The following is a 23,366-nucleotide window of genomic DNA, read 5'->3' on the forward strand; positions in this document are numbered from 1 at the left end:
TCGTGAGGTTTTTATCTAGTATTTTATTACACTTTTACTAAGTTAATTATATTAACAAATTTCTTAATTGATAATATTTGGTTAATTAACAATATAGGATGGCTTAAATGAATATAAAATCAATTTATCTGTTATCAGTTTATTGGTTTTTTAAATTCGTTTATTGGTTTTCCATTTTTCACGATAATCGTTTCAAGTGATCGGTTTGGTGCTCCAAATCGGTGTGAATTGCAAAAACCATCGCTCTTTTTGAAGGATCAATCATTTTCTGTTATCTGGTTTTTTCAGTCGTATGACTATTGGTAATTTCGAACCGTCAAGTGTGTATTTATTATTATTGACATTAAATTTCAAACATTTTTTACACTTTATTTAGATGAGCTATAATTTAGAGAAAATTGGAAGGAAGTAACTACTCATTTAAGCAAAATAAATTTTGTTTTTTTATTTGTTGTGCATGAAAAGAAATGGAAGTATTCAGCGTAGAAAAATTGTCGCGACGATGGTGACACGCTCGTAAACTAGCAATATCTACTGAGAATTCCTCGAGTGGCACACTTGAACACTTCAATTAACCCCGATCTTCGACCTAACCCCACACTGACCCATTACTGACACGTTACGATCGGTGACTATGGCCACAGACTTCCGCAGAGTCTTTCTCCTTGGTTATACACCAAGAACTGTGACAGATAAATGGAGGCAGTCGGTACTGAAATATAGTTGGAAACATTTTATCTGACTAACATAATCTTTGGGAACAGAGCTTCCTCTGTTTAATAAAGCTGTAGAGTTTAGAGGAATTTAACGAAAAGTTTGAAACGTTGCAACTTAAGCATAAAAAGATTAAATAATAAGAAAGAAAAATTCTCAAATTTCATTCAATAATTAAATTAGTCAAAACGAAAATACCAATTAAATTTGTACACTTTTTGCTTAAAAATTCTTAGCATCATCCAGGTTTTTTTATAGGAAATATTTCTGAGAAATTGAAAAGTTGATCAGTGTTATAAAAATATCGTAAAATTGATCCTGTTGAATTATACAGAATTATTTTAAAATTCTTCAAAGAGATTTCAATTTTCTTCAACTTCGAAAACTTTCTCCCATAACTTTTTATTTTGAACTTTGTCCTGGATTTTTCATCGCGTCTAAAAAAGCTTTCGTAGAAGATTCCATTAAAGATGTTTGGAAAGGAGCGGATACAGACACCACGAGCACGTGTACAAGCTTAGCGTTCATTTCTTGTCAAAATAGATTCTTAATTTAGGTTCCTTGTCGTGGCAGCTTTAAGATAGCACACGTGGAAGTTAACGTGTTAAGCCGGCTATACACCAGCCGAGCAAGAACAAACGTTCCCTCGCGTTCTATTCAATGCAAATTGTTCTCATTCTTCTCTCCAAGAAAACACATGCTTATTCCCACTGTTGTTCCTTTGACGCATACTTGCTTTTATGCCTTTTTAATTAAAAATGAACGTACAGTGTAACAAGGTTTTCGTGTGAAATCCAATATCTTGCAGGTGACAATTTTATACCTTACGTTGGAAAACTACGTTTCTTATTTTTCATCGGTCAGATGTTACCATGGATGAAGCTCCTAAAAGACAGAACTTCTTCTGACAAGTGTGTTCAGCAAACTGTAATTTACGACCCCGAAAAGCACTCAACCTTACGCTTCTCTATCAAGTCACTAAACTTCAGACAGATCGGAAACTTTGGCTTCATAAATTAAGTTAATTAAACGGTCTTTCTTAGATTCAGTTAATCAAATATTAACCCTTATCTGGATAGTCCATTTATATAACTCACTCAGAGGGGTAGTCAGAGTCAGTTTTCTTGGAGGATAAATTTTCAGAAGTGTTCAACATTTTTTTAAACTTTATTTATATACGTATTCAGGATTGAATATATTTTTTATAAAAATTAGACTCTAAGTTGTCAAGAATCATCCTAGGATACTCTACTATTTATTCTGTGAAGTAGGTTTCAAGGAAAGAATAAAAATACCTTTGAAAGACAATATATTTCGTGGTCTAAACTAGATGCAATTTAGGGTTCTAATCAATGAGATATCTCTTTCATTTAAGTGTAATCCTTCTCCTGCTACGATCAATCGATGTTCTCATTATGGACCTCCTTCTGTGCTGCGTCGTTTGAATTTGTCAGCTTTATTTATGTTAGGCTACAAAAACTGAAATCCATCAGTTCATTACAATTTTAATGAAAAACAAGTTATTAATACTCTCAGAATTGTGGGATTATAGATTTTATCTAAACAATTTTCATTTCTAATGTAAAAGTACTCTTAGAATAATCTACTTTTCAATTTGACCTAAACATTCCTCGCGTTTACCTCTTGAGATTCGGGGATGTAATAAAGATTCAAGAAACTCCTGAGAATGAGTAATTCAAGCGATGTACTCGAGAAGTTTAATCGTTCGTTAAAATTCTTCCGTAATTTTCATTAGCGTTTATTTTTTTGCCAAGCTTCTCTATCCTTGAAAGTTTTAATGGTACGTAAACGTTCGTGGCATCCAACGCGATCCTTGTACTCGAGATAATCGAAATAATCTATGAATGTCCTATCCACACGATGGAACACCACTTTTGAGAAATTGCATAAGGGATGAAGTTTATTTGATAGCGTAATCAGTGGATATTGAATTACACGTCATTTCATTACGAGCTTCCTGAGTAGTTTACGTTCTTGTAAGTGATCCATCTATCTCGGATCGTTCGAATTAATTCCTGCAGTGTTCTCCAAGGAGACGATAATACGTTGAATAAATCCTTCGTTGTGTCATCTACAATATCATTTTATAATCATTCAAATTTCACATATATTATAAATTATACAAATTAGGAAACACCTTGATAGATTTGTTTCTTTTAATTATAGGGCAGTGATTTATTAACACGTTGACTGTCTTGAGGGTTACTGGTGGCCAATATTTCAAATGTAATATAATTAAGTAATTAATAAATTATGAGAGAAGAAAATTTTCAAATAGTATTATTATAGGTGGTATTTTTAACATTGTATCATTTATTAGTATTCTATACACACTAATATTATATTGATACCTTGGTTATGGAGGGGGGGAGGGACAACAGTAATCAACGACTCAGATTTAATTTTGGCAATGAAAAATAATTTTTTTGAAATTTTTTGGAGAAGACATGTAACATATTTTTAATATTTTTTAACTGATGAACTTGTAAAGCTTCCATTAGTCATCTTAACACTCGACGTGTTAATAATCTTATAAAAATGCTAAAAATTTTGTTGATACAAAATGAAAATTTACCCCTTTTTCTTTTCTTTCTCTTTTTTTTTTTTGTAAGGTAATGTCTGTAAAAGGAAAGAATGACGAGCTTTGTTACAGTTGCAGGATGGATTTAATACGTTTCTTCTTTGAAGTTCCTCGCAAACAACTGTCGGCAAATAGTTCGAAAAGCAATATATGTGTTGTGTGCAGCGAAAGATATTTTTCGTTTGCATGCTGAGCAAACATGCCACAAGCCATCGAACAAACTAATATTGACCGTCGGTCTATCCAACGATAGTGAAACTTCGATCACCGTTTTGTAGCGTTGAGTTAAAAAGGAATCACGTTCAATATTATTTCTGGATTTTAAGCAGGATTTTCGTATCTTATATGTTCAATTGACTAAGCTCTGCAATCATTTCTACACTCCGAAATAATTATTCCAATTAGAAAATAACTCAATTCATGAAATGTTTTTTTTTTCTTGAAGTAATTAGTCGATATTGTTTTGTTATAATGAATTATTAAATTATTAATGTATGCAACAATTCTACTCTTCTCTCTAAATTTTTGCATGTAGCAAGGCGTGTTAATAACATTCTTGACCTACTAACGTATAAAGTTCAAAAATAAAAAGGTAGAAGATTGAAGAACATTCTTTTCTCCTCTAACATTCGCAATTTTCAAGAATAGTTAGAGGAATTAATTGCGCAGCATAAAGGTTCAAAACCGACGTAATAATCTTGGCGAAACTCGGACGAGCCATTAACATGGAAACGGTGAAAATTTCAATCTCGAATTCGCGTTGCCGCAAAATGGTCGTGTTAAATCCGACACGCGATAAATTGCTCGTATCGGTGAGCATCGCGATGAATAAAAGCCCCGGTGGCGGGTACTGCTATCTTAAGTGAGTGGCGTATAAAAAGTTTTTTATGTCACGATGGTGTAGTAGTATGATCTCGAATTGTGAGCAGGGCAGACAAGCAGACATAGCCAGATAGGAACTTGAAAACATTGGAACGTTTAGTTGATATGAACGCGTATAGTCATTCTTAGAATAGCAAGGAAAAAATTGATCATTTTTGGGGGGAACGGATAATGGTAGAAAATGGCCAATTTTGGAAGTGCACGGAAAAAAATTCTTTCATACATAAAAAAATAGAAAATGTAATATAATCTAAAAGTAAATTTAAATTCGAATATGTATAAAGGAATTTTTTACTTTCGTTCAGTTTCCAAATTGACCATATTTCTGCCATTATCCTTCCACTAATTTATACAGAAGTTATGGTGATCGATGAAGAATAGATGATCAAATGAAAATCTGACTGACGATTTGCATTGTTCGAAATTCGCTTTGTTATTCGATTGGGAGAAAGATGGAGCCGAATCGAAGCAGCAAAAGTGCGAATGACGTGGACCGAAGTTTGAAGGCTGAGAAAATATAGGACGGTGAAGAAATAAAAGGATCGTCTAGGAGTTTTGTGTCGCCTTATCTTGAATGAACTTGAATCGATCGCATCGGTATCGGGAGACAAAAAATTCGAAGAAAAACGACTTCGATCTAAGCACAATGGTGACAGACGTTTCATTCGCATTTAAAGGGTCCAGTAAAATGCTTGGTCATTTTATTTTGCTGCCAGAATTAGTTACTTCGACCTTTTTAATCAGAAAGAATCCTTGATAGATTTCGAAGATCCATTTATCCCGAAAAAACAAGAAAATGAAGGCAATTAAATTGAGTTAGTACAATTTCGTTAAAAAAGTATTTCATGATATTCTTCAAGAATTCTGTTCACTAGATTTCAATATTTTTCTTAAAATTTTCGCTCTACTTCATTGTAAACACTGTCCAACATTTCTTGCTAAATTAAGATGAAATTTTAATGATTTGGCCTAGATTTAAAATTGCGAAGATAAATCTTTCTCTTGAGTGAACGATCGTTCTTTAAGGATTCATTTTTCGACTTTAATTGTGAATTGAAGGGTGCGAAAAAATGTGGAATTACTTACTTACGTAAATTTACTCTGGTTTTGTTTGAAAAGATTCTTACGTTTTAACCCTTCAGTTTTATTTCTAGCGGAACAATTTAATAACCTTTTATCACGCTGGACAAACTTGCAGGTACTCACATTTTGCAATATGAATAATTCAGAATGAAACAGCATATAGTAGAAATAAAAAATATAATATGGAAAAATCTATCTATTTTCTTTGCTTGTTTATATTTTTATTAAAAAAGAACACAAAATCTAAATAGTATATATTCAGATAATTTAGCTCCATTTGGAGATTTAATGTACAAAAATTATCACATAGCTCATTTCTAATTTTTTTAAAAATATTTCATACAAATCTGAATTTTATTGTAATTTAATCAAGCAAATTTCAAAGCAGCGTTAAATAAAAACTTGCTCCTTAAGGGCACAGACTCCTTGGAGGCTTACTCCGAATCGATCTAAGCACCGTTGCAAATAAACGACCATTAGAGAAATTTTTTACATCGGTGCCTGTCTCTAGCTTATTTTTTTCAAAAATACCATTTTTCTCGATGGTGTTTATTGGCGTTAAAACTGACCACACTACCCTGAGGCGAAATCTACCCGTGTGTGCTGTACCTGCGAAAATTTAATTCATGCAGCTATCGGAACGAAAACGAGTGTCTCTCTCGCGCATTGCGTATAAGTGCATGCTTTCCGTTGTTTGTGTGGGTGCACGCATACAGCTGATGCACACGGAGTCTGCTCCCTTAATGGGTAAACAGCATCACGTTAGTTTCCCGAAAAAATTTCTTTAATCTTATTTCGACGATCAAATTTTCATCACAACACGCAACACTTTACCCTTTATGTACACGTAGGTGGCTGTAATAACGTTATCGCAAATACGAACATACGGGAAACACCATTTCATATTATAGTAGACAGAATTGGGATGTAGTTGTTGTTTCTGGAGAACCGTTGGAGCTGGTTCGTTAGAAGGAACAAAGTTTAAGCAAGCGAGTTCCGACGGGCAGATAACGTCGAACTGGGAACAAAAAATAGTGTCGCTTACCGCTAGAAAAGTAGAACAAACAAGAAAAAAAAAATAAAAGTACAAAAATATCAGCCTGCCCCCCGAGCTTATTACGCGTGATCATGATTTTTCAATTAAAGGATTGTACGATATGTTCTAGGCACATCTTCGACAGGCGAAACAATTGAGTTCGTAGGTATAATGGGTTCTTCCATGGTAAGTCTTTTTTAGCGAAGAAATGTTTCACGAGACAATCGTTGATCGTTAATTGCGTGTGGTGTAACGCTGTTAGAGTTCCATAGTTGATTAGCGTTAATCGAACGGTGTTGTTTACGTGTAATTAGAGCGAGAGGAAGCGAAACGAATAGACTAAGCCTGAACTGAATCATTTCTTTACCAGCTTTTTGCAACAGAGTTGTTTCTTTATACAATAGATCGATGTGATTAGACACGAAGAAGAATAATTAATGAAAAAAAAAAAAGAAAAAATTTTGTACATGGTTGGAAAGTTTTGTTGCGCTGATATAGAAACGTAGAATCGTTTGTCGATTGTTGTATGCGATTAGAGAACAGGGCAAATCGTTGATCCAAATGTTTTTTTCTTGTTGCGAAACAAAGGTTCTTTTTGTAGTAATTATGTGGAATTTGGTGCATTTTAGTTATTTTAATGTTTAGGTCTATGTCCTGAGTAATCTCACGTTTTATATCTAATATTTTTGGGAATAGAAATATTCTTACAATTAGATTTAAATACAATATTTCTAATGTTTCTAATCTCCACTATTTCTCATATTGAAAATATAATATATGCAATCTCTATAATGAATAAAATTTCTAAAGCAGAAAGTGTAAACGTGCGTTATAAGTATTCCATATATCAACGTCGAGTTTTCAGCGACGTATTTTATCCCAAGAGTCTTGGAGCGAAAGGGTTAAGCAGTTGCAGAAAATTATGACCTTGTGGCATACGTAAACACTTTGAAGCAGTACTATACGTCTTGCTGAAAATATGTACATATGAAATTTCTCAGGATATCGACCTGCGTAATATCAAGATCATTAAAATCAACAAGATACGCCATACCCAACGTAATTACTTGTTCTCTGTTTGTCTACCTACCCTTATTTTCAGTAGCTTTCTCACAGACATGGCATGATTTCGGTATGCGGCTCGGTTTACTGTGCTGATACTTTGTTTTACATTAGAGTTAGAGGAGTTTGAAGTTTGCAGTCGCGAGATCCATCGAAAGAAGTTCGATCGACTTCGCTTCCTTGGAGCTCCTCGATGAGATGGTAGAAGTTTTGAACATTGCTTTCCTTTTTTCTTTCCGTTAACGTCCGTGTCGAGTGTATACTGTAATTTAAAAGTGTTACAAAACTTCCTTGTACAAAATCAATTTTTAACAGACTTCCGCTGTTATTTATTTAACGACTTTATAAGACGTGTATTATCGAAGAAAAATATTCAAAACTTCTCGTTTCTACATTTTTATGAGATTGGCCAATCGCGATGTTCCATTTATTCAGAATTCAGCTTGGAAGATCCTTATCCCAGTGATTCTGTGCCAGTAACTATTTTTAATCTTCCCCAATTTTCATTTCGCTGTAGTTTCGTTTCATTTGGAACGTAAGATCAATTTTGCGGTAGGGTTAAAATTCCATTAAGAACAGCTCATCTCCGGACACCATTGGCCGTGATTATCGCACCATTCAACCTTCATTTCCTCGCGAAAGCAAAATTTCATTTGTAAAGAAAATAATTGAATCCCATAAGAGCGAAAGACGTCTTCTTCCTTCTTTATTTTTCTTTTGTGCAAATTAGCCGATGCAGCGCGGCTAGAGTGCTGCAACGAGAAAAAAAGAGTTAGAGTCACACGTATAGAAACGTTTCTGGCGAGGATTAAATCGAATGCTCTCTCGCGAATAAGTATGCCGTTTAAAAGGGTGATCTATGGTCGCGCTTTGAATCGTAACTCAGTGCAAATTATTTTTCTAATGGTGCATAAAACACCGAGTGTATTTGACACGTCTGGAACCTGCATAAGAGGTTCATAAAAAAGGAAACCATTCTCGAGTTAACTGTTGGCACAGCAGAAAGTAAAGGGAGCAAAAATACTCTTCCTTCGCCTCCTTTTTTTTTTATGATTCCATGAAACAACGTAAATTAGGTTTTCAGAGAAAAATAATAATTTTACTGTAGTTGAAATTTTTATTTCTAATTTTGTGCAATATTCCACGTGTTAATAGCATAAAATAGTAATTTTATAGCTTAGGATTATTTCTACTGCGACAGTCGGAGTTCTGAGAAATTTTTAATTAGCCATCAAATTGATTGAATTGTTCAGTTGTCGGATTATTTCCAATGAGAAAATTTGCTGAATTTATAGACACGAGATAATGCAGGCTTATCGATTACATTTGCAACGCGATACCAGCACAGACTTTCTCTCAATCGAGCAGAATGATAAGTCAGCCGTGTGGAATTCCTCGTTCTCTCTTATGTGTCCCGTTTGCTCCATATCGGGGTATTGCACATAGATTTCAGCGAAGACATGTTCTCGATGGCCAGGTTTAAGGATATTTGCTCCGTTCACTCGTCTGTGCATACATATGATAGCATATACTCTATGGGTAGACCACACTCTATTCTTCAAAGAGAAACTAGGTTCCTCGTATTTGCAAAGGACATCACGAAAGATTATTATTATTAATTCCTAATGCTCGTTTTAGTGACCATGCAATTAGTGATATTTGGCTCTATTCAGGCATCATTTCGTTCCTAATTTAATTTGGAAATTAATAGGAAATGAAAACAGTAAAATACAAAAATCACACTAATAATTTTCAATAACAAATTAAGGCACATGATTGAAAAATTAATTTCTAATATTTCTAATAATCAGTATTTAGTGTAACAAGCATTAGATTTGATCAAGGTAAAATTAATGAATTATTAGAATTTATTAGTCGTTAGAAAATGTTCTTCTGCTTCAAGAAAGATTTATAATAAATAAACGCACAAAACAGTACTAAATACCATAATAAGAGACCTAGCTATTTTTTGCATGTTTCGTCGTTGAAAAAGTCCTTTCTAGTGTAAAGGTATCAGAAATATGTACAACAGTCACGTTTTCTGCTCGGCATTCTTTTTCCACGAATCGTGCTCCTTTTGTCTCGCTACGCTGTTCGGTATTTCTTTCCTTTCTGAAATTCTTTCGTTCATGGTTTCGACTGCATCGGAGTCCTTCGTTCTCGGTGTATCGATGTGGCGAGAAAAATGTAACGATAGAAATCGTTTGAACGTAGAACAATTGAAATCGTAGATGTTGATCCACCGAATTGTACGTCTGACCATAGACGAACCTATTCTACTTATTATAAAGAAGGAAATTTTATGTATCAATTTCTAAAAATATTTTTATATCTCTCATTTATATTGCATAAAATACGCTTCAATTTATTTGATTAAAATAACATTTCAAAAATTTTCATTTGAAAAGAAAAATTCAAATAAGAATTTAGATTTAAAGTGACAGAGTGGGAAGTAAATTTATCTCTGAGAATATTTTCAAGACTTTTTTCTTCTCTTTCCTGTTGATTTTTTCCATTTCCTCTCTCTAATCTAGGAAACAGTGTTATGCGTTATATTTCCTTCGTATTTCGCTCTGGTTCTCTTGGAATCTCGTTCTCGTCGTTTTGCTTCTGTGATTTCAGTTTATTCTTATCCAGAGATATAGTGTTTCATACTCTTATCATAATTATAGTATTTCGTATCCTCGCCACAATTTCATCAGTAACGTTACTGGATAGAGATTCCACCGACTTGTTGGATAAACTCGGCACTTCCATTGCACTCGTTTTTTTATCTCCGAATCTAATAATACAAATTTGATTAAACATTACTCGAAACAGCAGCTATTCAATTAAACGGAGACCTTCACATTTTCTTTTACGAGATTTACAGCTTGCTTTACCCTTTTCAACCGTATCATTCCTTTTATCTTTGTAATTATGTTTCATTTTCGTGGTATTTTACTCGCATTAAATGTGAAATTTCTTTTTTGGATAACTTTTGGATATGAATAGCTTGACAATCAAATATTTTCTTGGATGAGTGTTGAATTATTTGTTTCCTGAACAGCGTCACTCTGGGTCAATGAAGACTCAAACCTAAAAACGTGTACAATTAATCAATTAGGATATTAGCCTACTAGGAGAATAATTTTTAAAAGAACAGTGTAAAATTTAGAAAATTAAAAAGTTGGACTCTCTCCATGGTCCGTCGTTCGAAGGTTAAATATCTATATTTGGAATCTTTCGATATTTCAAGAAAGACTCTTTTATTTCTGACGTAAGCACTTACCTAATTTTTTGAGTGATCTTTCATATACCTTATATATCAATGTCGAAGTTAGTCAGGCTTCAAATTGGCCGAGGAACTTTCTGATACCTTCATTCATATCATCATCTCCATGAATCTCTGTTGAAAAGTCGTTCGATTCACAGCCAGCAAAGTTATCGAACGAGTAACTAACAACTCCGAAACTCATTTCACGGGAAACGCATGAAATCGTGTTAAACACACGCGGTGGCCTTCCATCGATTATATGGAATTATATCCGCTGTGTTATTTGGACATTTTTACCCAGAAAGGGAGAAGAATTCATGCAACCGCGAGCCAACTATTTCCGCATGGTTTGAGCCAAAACCGTCGTATAAAACATCGAGGTATTAGCGATTCGATAATCGAATATTTGTTGCCAATCTTTGCCACAGATTGCATGGAAATCCGGCTTGAAATTCACCGGCACGTGTTGAATTCGAAATTTTACAATCTCCATATCAAAGAGTAACTAAACTCTTCTAAATCCAACTCGTTGAATCCGCGCAAAGATTCAAAAAAGAAAAAAAAAAACAAGCAAAGTACATTCAAAGAATAATTACTCCGTCCAACAAAAGAAGGAAAAGTAGCGTACTTTCTCATTGCCGGTGGTCGTCAGAGTCGGTGTCTAAGAAACTCCCGCGCTTTTTCGCTCGAGTCAGCATGAAAAATGCAGGAATTCCCTAGACCGGCTTCGTCCCAAGGCAGAAATATAGAACAGAAAAATTCATCTAAAAAAAGAATCGCAGCCTATTTAACGAAACCCGAAAGACGAGAACGTAGGATCTCAATCGGACGAATAAGGTGGGAGGAACGAATGGTGGTTGGAAAAAACGAAGGAACTGTGAAAATTACGATTTCGCGGGCGAAAGTACGGGCCTGCCGGTGTATTGATTGTCGGTTGGTGGAGAGAGTCAGCGCGCCTGTGCTCCGCGGTGTTTCACGCAGAGAGAGATAGGAAACGGAGCGAGGGTGTACAGAGGGCGGAGAAAGATCGAGAGAGGGAATGAAAGAGGGAGAAACCACCCTCGCTACCGTGGTCCTGCCATCGTGTCGGTTTCGAGTCCAGTCTTCCCCTAGGCACTCGACAGGCCGGTACCTGTTTCTCGAAGCGACACGCGCTCTGTCGTCCTCGCAGAACACTCGCTCACCCACACACCGACATGCACACACATGCGTACACCGAGGAAACATAGACACACGTATGAATCTACACAGGCGCGTCGTTCGACTCGACATACGTTCTATCCTGTACATAGAGCATGACATATAAAGACGAACTTTCAAATATATAAAACATACATACATACAGACACACACGTATACATACACACACATGAGCAGGCAACCACATGTCTGGTCACACTGTGTACACGCGTACGCGAGAGAGCGAGCCGCACAACGAGTGGTCGTCGTCTTCGAATTCGTCGCTCATTGTCGCGCGTCGTAATCACAGAAGGAAACGAGCGTGCCCTGAAACGATCGTAACCACCTGCCGAAATCATTCTGGCTGACCGACCGCGGAGTCAATCGTCTATTTCCACCCACGAACCGATGATTAACTGTGAAGATTAATAACGAGATAAGGATAGAAGAATTTGATCGGTGTCGATCGGTGGAAAAGTTTCCTCTCCCGTCGCTTCCTTTCATCGCAGCACGGACAGGTGATTCGAAATACTTGGTCGGTCTGTTGTCGTTACGAGAAGTTCCGCTAATCGGTTCACGACGTGCAGGCTTCATCCGGCGAGCGGCGTGCACGCGAGGAAAAATTAACGGTGAAAAGTTAGCCTGATCCCTCGTGTACGGGTCGTGAACCCTTTGTTCTGAAAGGGCGACGACGAACTTTGAAGTCGGGTTCATCGTACCACTCGAAAAACGGAGACAAGTTCTGAGCCTGTGGTAGAAGCCTAATATAAAAAAAGAAACAGTGATCTTCCTGAAAAAAAAAAAAAATAAAGAAAAAAATACACATATATAAAAACGTCTATTTTTGTTCTGGTTTCCGTTCGAATACGGGCCCCCATTGTTTCCCGGCCTCGTGGTTATTAGCGAGACGGCAAAAGAAAGAAACAAAGAGCTAATAATAAATTGTAATTGTTAGAAAAGAGAGAGAGAGAGAGAGAAGCACACTTGTTAAAGAACGACATCACTGCACCGACAGAGAAGATTTAAATATTTCTTTACTTATATAAGAGAAGCACACATATCCTAATGATGTTGACGATTCATAGTATATTTTGATCATACTGAGAGAACGAGAGAGAGAGAACGTGTGTATGTGAAATTAGAGAGAAAAGAAGAGATTATAAAGCAACTGACAAATTTCGACAGGCACAATAATAAAAGGAAGTTCGTAGAGTTATTGAAGCGTAGATTATCGCTAAAGTAGTAAGAGAAGAGATAAGGGAGACGAGGATCATCGTTTGTGCTGATTACTTATTAATTGCCCCTATGCCTGCCGCATTTTACCGACGTGACAGAAGCATGTACGACTGTGGCATGGTCCCTGATCGACAGGTAGGTTCTATGAATAAAATCATCCCTTACAATTTTTCTGTGTTAGAAAGAAAGAAAATACTATTTTCTAATTCTTGGCTATTTTAACCCTTTTGTTCTTCACGTACTATACTCGTGTATTGTTTGAGATACTATAAAAGGGTGTAAGATTTCATTAAGTGTTTCTAATCACTATATTTTTCTAAGTATTTAGATAAAATTTTTCCTGCCATTTGACGCGTTAATACTAAAATAACCATCTTTGGATGTGTATCTTTAAATTGAAAATAGATCAAAAAGAAATCGGAAGTGTAACTCGGAAAACTTTGTTGAAATTAAAATAAATTTACATAAAGTTTCAAGTAGTTTCAGTGAAAATTCTGAATCCAGCAATGATAATAACTCTCGAGTAGGATATGATTGAACTAAAAATTTGCTGGGAGGGTGAGAAAACAAATTGCGACGATCAAATGGCTATTTAGATCGTCGGATAGGTGAAAATATTTCCTCGGTAAATTCTCTTTGAATGCTTCATATAGGCCACGAGAAATGTCGATTGTTACGTTTCATGACAATTGTTATAAAGTACAATGGAAAAATTTTTTACTACTTTGTTCTCCATTGCTACTTCGTTTCGAACAAGTTTATTAGCAGAGCAATGTTCAGTAAAAAAATTTTACATTCTACTGACATCAAAAAGCAATTTTATTCATATAAAAAAAAAATTAACCTGTACAATTATAAAACAAATTAACAAAATCAGTGAAAAATAGTGCCATTAAAAATTTGTTAAAGCTAGTATATACATTTTCTTTAAAGCAACGGATAGAGCCACTGAAAAATTAATTTTGGTTGTAAATTCTTGAATTTATTTTTAATATTTGATTAATTGGTTCACACGAATCAAGGGAAAATTTGTTTTTTCATAGTGTATTTTTACATAGTTATTGAAGGTATCATGTCTAAATGGTTCCATTTCTGACGGTCATCAGACATAAAAATTTTATCCAAAAGTTATACACACAAGTATATATTCTGTCATTTTGCCGATAAACGTGCTTTGAATTGTAAAGGAAAGGAAAATCGAAGTAAATGAGAGCAGAGGAGAAAGAGTTCGAGAAATAAATCTAAAACGTCGGCCCCGTTTCTGTAAAAACGACGCCTGGAGGGTGCCTTTTGATTGGTGCGACGTTCTAAGAATTCGAAATTGAAATGTACAAGCGAAATCTTCGAGAAATTCTCGCTTTAAAACGAATTGCTACAATCCCCGTTGCTCGTTTCCCACTGATACCTGTCAAAATTGAATGTCGAAAGAGGAAATAATATTTCTTTACTTGGTTAATCTTTTTCTGTCTTAACATTGCATCGAGTTTTCTCAAATATTTTTCTTACGTGTTGAAAAATGAATATTCTCATCTTAAATTTACTATTATGTTTCTATTAGTATAATATTCAAAATTTGCATATGAATTTTGCTAAATTTTCATGAAATAATAATTCCAAATTGATCTATTTCTCGCTCAAAATTCACTGTCCGGTTATCGAAATTGCTATTGAACCGCGAATAAATGAACTCTTTTTATTATTGAAAAAAACGAATGCCTCTAGTAGAAAAACAAAGTTATTTTAATACTATCTGCTCAAACCGTCGCGTTTTATTTTTGAGTTCAACGTGATCGTAATAAACATCTGAAAAAAAACCGATGTTTATAATTATGCATTTATTAAATAGGCTGTAACCTTTTATTTAACTCAATATTTCTAATTTTCATTATCAACATTTTGTCTTTAGACTAACCCTCGAGTAAAATATAAGACACCAAAACTAAATATTCAAATTTTCAAATAAAAATGTTCATACATTCATAAAGTAATATTTAAAGCAATTAGTGAAATTTAGAGAATGTAAATTATCGCTGTCTCTACGAATCCTTGTTCGAGGTTTAATGAAGACTTGAAATGCGAGAAACTGTCGTCAGAAATTCGTGTGAATTATTTATTTCAATCTTTCTCACAATAACTAGTAGCATCAAAGAACGTATCATCTGTAGTAGTGAGGATTTGATTAAACGTTACTTGGAGAATCGTCTCGAGGCCATAGATTCGACGACCACCCTCTCGATTCAACCCCTCGAATCCTCTCATTTTTAGGGTGAATTCCCAACGGAGGAAACCGCCCTTTCTCCGCCATTCTGTGTCTTTTCTCCTAAAGAAGAGGCCACCCGTGTAGCAAAGTCTTCTCAGACGAGGTGAATTTCGCGCCGGAATCCTCCATTAAATCCTGCTTATTAGTTTCTTCAGATATTGAAGAAGAAAAATGTGATATCGGAAGGTATCATCGAGGCTTAAGTTTTGCCGTTCGATTTCGTACCTCTTTTCATGGTTATCACTTCGTGTCACGAAGGTTTGCAGTAGCATTATAGAAACCTTTTCATAGGGGTTGAATACATAAATTGTATTTTTGAATCTAAATGAAAATTTTGCAAGGAAAAAGAAAACATTTTTTGTCAGAGTAATCGTCATATCTGTAACCATCTTTCTGTAATTTCAAGCTAAGAAATTATTATTCATATTAAAGTGCCTCTTCAGATTTTTATGCTATCTTTGAATTTTTCTTTTAAAGTGGAATTCACGTAAGGGGATAATTAAAATTTCTCGAGTATGGTGAAACTGGAAATTGAAGCTTCACCCGCTGATTAAAAAATCTTGTGAAATGATAATTTCTTATTAAAATCTCATTCATTCAGAATTATTTTTACATATTAATAAAGCAAAGGCAATATTTAGAATTGTGAATAGCAATAGAAATATATTGCTTTTACCTGCTTAGAAATTTTAGCATGAAAGGCAGTTTTTGTTATAATATTTTGAAGAATTGAATATGGATGAACGCATAGCAGTGTATGTAGTAAAATGAAACGAGTCTTTCACGACAGTTTATAACTGGAAATCACGCGAGACTGGTTAATACTCTTGTTAACACAATCTTTTTCCAATGATCTACACGTGTTTTATGTTTGACGGTAAACTTTGCTTACAGTACTTCGCATAAATTTCAACAATTTTATTGAGTAATATATCGGTTACAAAATTATAAATTTAATTATATTTAATTTACTGTTATTTGAGTGTTTTGATTTGCTATTTATTATAGTTTCTGAGAAAACGAAGAATTAATTAAAACCTTTGTTATATGCTTAAACATTTTGCTAGTGACTCGTTCTTTATTATACAATATCGTCAGTTGTTCATTATCCCATCGATAACAGTTAATTAATTAACAAACCGTGAAATTTCCTCCAGCATTGAACGTTTCATAATCACTGGCTCTGAAATAAATGGTTATATAAGAATTACGTCTTTAACGTGAAAATTATTTCATCGGAAATCCGAGTTCGTGAACGATTGATTAATCCTAAAGCATAATCCTTCAAACTACAAAGAGTTCATTAGAACAGTTTCTAATTACACATTTTCATTCACCATATATTAAAATAGTCATCTTATTCTTCCTTCAATGAATATAGTGATTATATTAAAAAGATCAATATTTACCAAAAATACTCTAATGTAATTAGCAATTTTTGTGGATTCATTGTTTCAATTATAAAGAGTAGAAGAGAAAATGTATTTAATGATGGGTCGATAAATTGCTAGAATATTAACACGTTGTTTAGCCACAGTATATTAGTAATTAGCTCTTCATTCATATGGGTATCCAATTATTTTAGATCATAAAATAATCACTGTAGAAAATTATATTGAAAAACTAATTAGTGAAAAATATAAAATTATAAGATCTATGAATTCTGTAAAATACTTTATTAAATTTCTGGCTAAATTTTTTAAATTTTAATTAACACTTCATATAGCAAATAAAAATATGGTAAATAATAACAAAAGAAAGCAAAACGACCGAATTATGTATTCTGTTTATTACTATATTTATTCCGCGATATCGCGTGCTCGGCATCGAACGCGTTAATGATCATATCGCGAAAGTGAGTACGATTTCATCGAATCGTCGGTGTGGCATCGATTGCCAGTCAGTACAGGTCATTATAGTGGCGACGAACCGTCTTCCGTGGCATATCTATGGAATCACTTGGAATCCAATCATGGATAAACGGATTACGCTAACCCTGCACGATGTATCTTTGTTTACATAGCAGTATCGTGAATCGGAGCATGATGCAAAATCGTCATCCTAGTGACAGGGTAGTTTTCCCTTGGTTAGAATATTGATGAAACACTACACACGGAATAAGGACGGCTAGAGTTTAAAGAGGATTTTAATTAAATGCTAATCTTGTTTCCCTGAATTTCAGAGGGTATTATCTCGAGAACGAATTAAACGTGATTATATTAATTGATTGAAGTGGTAAGCGTGACTCTGATTTTATTACATTATGTAATTTTTTTAAAGAAGAATGGTTTAGATTAACCCTCTTTTTATGATTTTTTTTTAACAGCTTTTTCGCAGAGCTAATTGTTTTTCACTGTCGCATTGATGAGGTAAATAGAATTAATTATACATACTTTGCACTTAATTATCGTTCTTTCAATGTACTATGGAGAGTTAGAATACATTTCAGTAAATTTTACTTTATTGCATTATATATTTATTTATTTGTTATTTATGAAATCTTAATTAGAAGTCGTCAACCTCATTATTCACATTCTCAGAAATATTAAATACATTGTTACCAATAGTTCTAATACTTCAACTCTGATACTTTTCAAATAACATCGAAGGAGATATAGAGGAAAAGATACCTCTCATTCGATGTTCATCTTTTTGGAAACTCAACTTGACGATAGAGTAGTTAGTTCGTAGACTAGTTACATAGAAGTGGACCAAAGTTTGCCATCTGCTCCTTTTGTTTCTCGGTTTCGTATGCTCACTCGAACGACGACGCGGTTTTCCGAACAAGTGACATGACCGAGATAGACATCGAAGTTCCGAACACGGGAGGAGCAAATTACCTGGCTAATTCATTTCTATCGGTTCGCTAACTTTCGTTTCATGGCAATGAAGGCATACATGCAACGACGTGTCCCGGCTAATTCTTGTCCAATCCAACGTTTATCCGAATGAAACCGACTGAACACGTGTTCCTATTCAAGCAATTTAACGGATTGCACAGGGTGTCCCTTCACGATTCGGTTTATTTTCTCGATGGCATGGAAATTGGATCAAATCAGCTTTTGCTCGTTTTCCTTCTCTCCTTCCACACAATTTCGATACCATTTAGATGGCGCGAACGTTCGCCGTGGTTCAACACCAACAAATCGCCAAGATTCCTAAGGAATTTTGGGTGACGTGGTGGTTTATTGATATTGATTGGTAGTTAAGTCATGAATTCCCAATTGGGACGTTAATTATTTATAAAAATTCCTTCATTCAGAAAATTTATTGTTACTGTAATAATATCTCCTCTAGGACAGTATACATATTATTATTAATATTATCCCTCGGACGACGGACCATGGAGAAAGCCCCTCGGATAAAATCCTTCTCATTAATAGTGTGATCGTCTACAATTTGTGGAAAATATGTTTCATCGCTATCTAGGACGGGCGTTTTCCGCCTCAGATTTTTCCTAATCCACTTAATTAGATTTTTTTTTTATCCCACCACTCGAGTCTAATTTCCTATCTGATGGAACCGGGTCGAAATGTATATTCACTGATTATGAAAATGTGGAAAATCTTTTTCTCGTTTCTTCCTTCAATTTGAGACAAGAGCATCTAAATAAAACAGAAGTAATTATATTTTAAATTGCTTATTTAAATCTTAATTACGTTTCTGTAAATGCAATTGTAATTTCGTTTCCACAATTTTCGCAGACTCGCGGAATTGGGTTAAACGTTTCTATGATTAGGATTACCCAGAGAAACAAAGCATTGTTACTTTGTCTTCTACGAGTTCTTTTTCAACTGAAACTGGGCTACTATTACGTTGTTCATTTTTACTGTTTCTGTCCGTTATAAAATGTCCAAAGTATTTGTGATTTCAAGCAAGGTAGAAAGTTGACGAACTTCTTCGACGGAGATAGAAAGCAGGCATAAGTCTTTGAAGTTTTGAATGGAAAATTACTGGAAGATACGAAGCCTTCTGCTTAACGATTACTCCCTTCGGCACTGATGAACTTTATTGAAGAAAAATATACTTTTTATTCAAAGACGCCAAAATTGCAGGTAGCAAGGATAGTAATAATCAAAAACATTAATAAATTATTCTTTAGATAGGGGGTCACTGAGATAACCGCAATTAAAATTTAATTTTAGACCCCTTTTTCATGTTCATTTTCCAAATTAAAAATTTCATATTTCTTTAAATATCATTTTTAATGTACAAGATTACTACTTAATTCTACTTAAAGCGTACGTGTCGCAAGTCTGAATCATGTTGCTTGATAAAGTAATGAGATAACGAGCTTCAAGAATATCTTCATTATAATAAAAATTCTCTTGAAAGCAGCTTTGCCTCTCAAGAAGGAGAAATATACTGACATGTACAAGTCTTAATAAGCCCCTCGTTCGTGTCTCATTATTTTGTGAAGAGGCACAGCTACCGGTGGATAAATAATGCCCGAGCAACAAAAGAAGGAGATCGTGAAAGTATGCAGTAGGAATAGGTGGACAGTCGGTGAGGATGAAACGGCGAAACGAGGAAGCTCTGTGACTGATAGGATGAACGGTGTAAAAGCACAGCTCATGCATCTTTTATAAGGGTAAAAAGCCAGGGGTACGTCCCCTGCGACGTCGCTAGTAATCGCATGATACGTCGAAGTAGAAGAGAAGAGGCTACGGGGTAAAAATCAAGAGGAAATGACGAAGGGTAGATCGTGTACACGCCGATAGTCAATCATTCGATTTAAGAGGCCACTGTTCCATAATTAACTTCGTATCTGGTCATTTTGTTTCTTCGCAAAAAATTTGATAACAAAATAAAAAGAGAATTTCAAACGAGTATCCTAAATTTTTAATTGAAGTGCTGTGAAAGTTCTTAAATCCTTTTTCTTTTATTTGGAATTTTAATAAAAATAATGCAAAATTTTTAATGAAAATATGAAATATCATAGCAGATCATTTATATTTTAATTGGAATGCAAAATCTTGAAAATTTTAATTATTTATCATAAAAAGTAGAAAAGTGAGAAAATGATGTTTGACATCAATTTTGCATTTTATTATAAATTTTACGCTACTTTTGAAAATTCAGCATTTCGTTCATGGGGAAGGAAATATATTTAAAAGTTTAATGGACATCGGGATTGTTTACATGCATACGACATCTTGCTTTGAGAGGTCCTACGCCTCTAATTAACACCGAATTGAATATTCACGACCTTTTTCAACTAACCGTCACGACAAGCTCTGTCCTTCCACGATAAATTGAAGCGGTTTCACACAAACGCTGCAGGTGGTAGAGTTTTAACTTTCGTTTCCTCCTCGTCTTCTTGCAACTCCTCTCGTTAATCACACCACCATTTATTTTGCTTGCAAATTTCTTTGCCATCATACCATTAATTGCACGATAAGTATCTGCAATCGATTGACCAATAAAGACAGAATAAATGAACAAATTCTGTCTTGAATTTTGCCAGTAATGTACACCTAATTAATTACTCGATAATCCTTGCCAATTTATTTATCACTTAAAATTTTACTTTCAAAATTTGCATACTGATGAGCCATTGGAGACCCGGTGTTAATTACAATTATTGACAATCTTCTAGCACAAGAATTAGATTTTAATATTTTTCTTGAAAGCGAAGAATGCTTCATCAAAAGAATTATAATTTATAATTTTGTAACATTGAAATTTTGAAAGTCGTAGGGTCACTTCCGACCCAGTCAAAACTTACCAAAAGTTCTTCAAGCTTCTTCAGTTCGTGCTTATAAATTAAATCACCGTTGGCACCAACACTAATTATCTGTTATCGTGCCACGTTTATCGCTTATTATGCAAAATTACGGGATTTGCATAAACGTCTGCGCTGCACGCTGCACGTATTAATTAACGCGTTTGCTAATTGCACCGTATTACAGGCAGTTGAGGTTTCTTAAAAAAAAAAAAAAAAAAAAAAAAACAAAGAGAGAGGGAAAAAATGTAGAATTGTTAAGTAGAAAGGCGAAAATTCATGAGTAGGGCGCGAGAATAACGTGTGTCGGAGACCGAAAAAAAAGTGAGGAGGAAAATTAATTGGCACAGAAGGGTACTAGAGATCTATTCGTAAAAGGAATTCCCAGGACCCTGAGAAACCTTGGTTAATTCGTGAACTTGCCTCGTTAGATAGAGAAGCGAACCTGAGGAGAGGTGATTAAAGCTCAACTTGATGTCACCCTTCGCATAATTTCTGCTTTTTCGAGTGTTCGCCTCTAATTTCGACCACCGCTGGGATGTTACCCCTGTTGTTCGGCTTAAATTCGGATTAATACAGCGAACTGGTTATTAATGGCATCAGCATAGTTCCTGATAAATGTACCGTGATAATTTTACGGTTTCGCGTGTCGAGACAGTTTATACTGCAAAACATACAGATACGAATTGGGGAGAGAATTAACCCTCGTGCACCGTTTGGATTAAGAGGGTTCGAAATGAAAATTTAATATTTAATTATGTAAATTGTTCGCGTGGAATATTTTGTGATGTCATGTTTGATAATCTTTTGCGAATAACAATGAATATTTGTTAAGATTTCACCTTCCATTATTTATTTAAAATCTTTTAATATTTGTTAAAGGTATTTTTGAAGAATATAGTTTTTAAGTAAAATACACAATGCGTTGTGAATGAAAAGAAACGACCCATACCCCGCGCTGTTCAAGGATTAATCGTTTAGAATTAATTTCTTGACATCCGTAGGAAATTTGTCGGCAACTAAACGAACCACACGTGGTTTGTAACCCACTGTCCTATAATAACTTTCCACCCGCAAGAACGATGAACTTATTCAAGGAATTTGTTCTGTATACCCTCGCATGATGTGTGGCCTCCTTATATTGAACTAATGAATTTATGAGCACCTTACCAAGAACACGGGAGTTATGGTGCAAAGTTTTCATCATGGTGTCAGAAGGCATGAAAGATTGAAACTTATTCGTGGCGCGATATTCCTCTAACAGAAATTTATCGAGAATATTTTCCAATATCCATTCATATAGAAATTTGACAAATTAAATTCCACAATATTTCTGTGTTGAATTTGTATCAGTTTAACCGTTCAGATATTAAAATGATAGAGATTGATATTTAAATTGTTAGTGATTTTTTACTGCGACAGGGAGATAAAAGTAGCGTTAAATGTGTTATTGAACTTTGGAAATTTATACCCTATACTTTTTATTTCATTTTATAGTATCCAATACCGCTCATTATGTACACTATATAAATTTAAATGTACTCATCGAGTTTGAAATACAATATTTTATAGATAATAATCTTTATTACAAGGGAAAAATTAAAAATTTCATTTTATCCTTATTTTAGTCCAAAAATGGATTAAATCTCGTATTACAAAGGGGATGTTTTATATTCACCATATTACTGTCTCGAGAATTTCCACTAAAATAATATAATACTTAAAAATTTCTGACTTTCAAAATTTATAAATAATAAATTTATACCTGCTCCCATTATTTAAAATATAAAGTCACAATAAAATATTCCTCCCTTGGTAATTTAAGTAAAGAAAAAATCTTGGTACTGCCAGAGTCAGCACTTTGCAATTCAAATCAGCAAAAATTATACAATTACACCAATACACTTGAAATTTCACTTTAAACCAATCTTCTTTGTTCGAAATAGAAACAAGAATTCTCTGTTTCTCGGGTGAATGCAAAATAGTTCGATCGAATTCTCTTTTTCACGAACAATTTCCCTCGAGCATCAACACCATGATTGTTAACGAGTCCTTTATAACTTCCTTGGGAAAACGTTTCACCGAAACGCATCCTTGTGATTCCATCAGAGCAGCATGAATGGCGTGAGGAGAGGCGACGATAGAGATAAACAGCATTCAAAATTCATCGTCCAAATATCCTGGTGGTGTTCTCGTGCAGCAATCGCGGGGAAACATCTGTCCTGGAGGGTGGTTTACGCCGAAAATAAACGAAAAAGCTTCCCTCACCCCTGTAGGATTCTTGCTTGTCATTGTTTGGGCAGTCTCTCATTTTTTTTCTCCCGCGGTGAT

At 34.5% G+C, this 23,366-nt stretch overlaps 1 protein-coding gene across 3 annotated transcripts in view; it reads left to right on the plus strand.

Moving 5' to 3' along the window:
- The window catches only part of alpha-Catr (alpha-catenin related), a 65,228-nt gene that overhangs the window by 3,891 nt on the left and 37,971 nt on the right, over positions 1 to 23,366 (plus strand). The window contains exon 1 of one of the 3 annotated variants that reach the window (XM_034324929.2): positions 11,270 to 13,185. The exons of the other annotated variants lie outside the window; for them this stretch is intronic. Within the exon in view, the coding sequence (XP_034180820.2) occupies positions 13,120 to 13,185 (66 nt within the window). The 5' untranslated portion in view covers positions 11,270 to 13,119. Of the gene's footprint in view, positions 1 to 11,269; positions 13,186 to 23,366 lie in introns of those variants that run through there. 3 annotated transcript variants of the gene reach the window in all.

This window comes from Osmia lignaria, chromosome 7, assembly GCF_051020975.1.
Source record: "Osmia lignaria lignaria isolate PbOS001 chromosome 7, iyOsmLign1, whole genome shotgun sequence".
Lineage (NCBI taxonomy): Eukaryota > Metazoa > Arthropoda > Insecta > Hymenoptera > Megachilidae > Osmia > Osmia lignaria.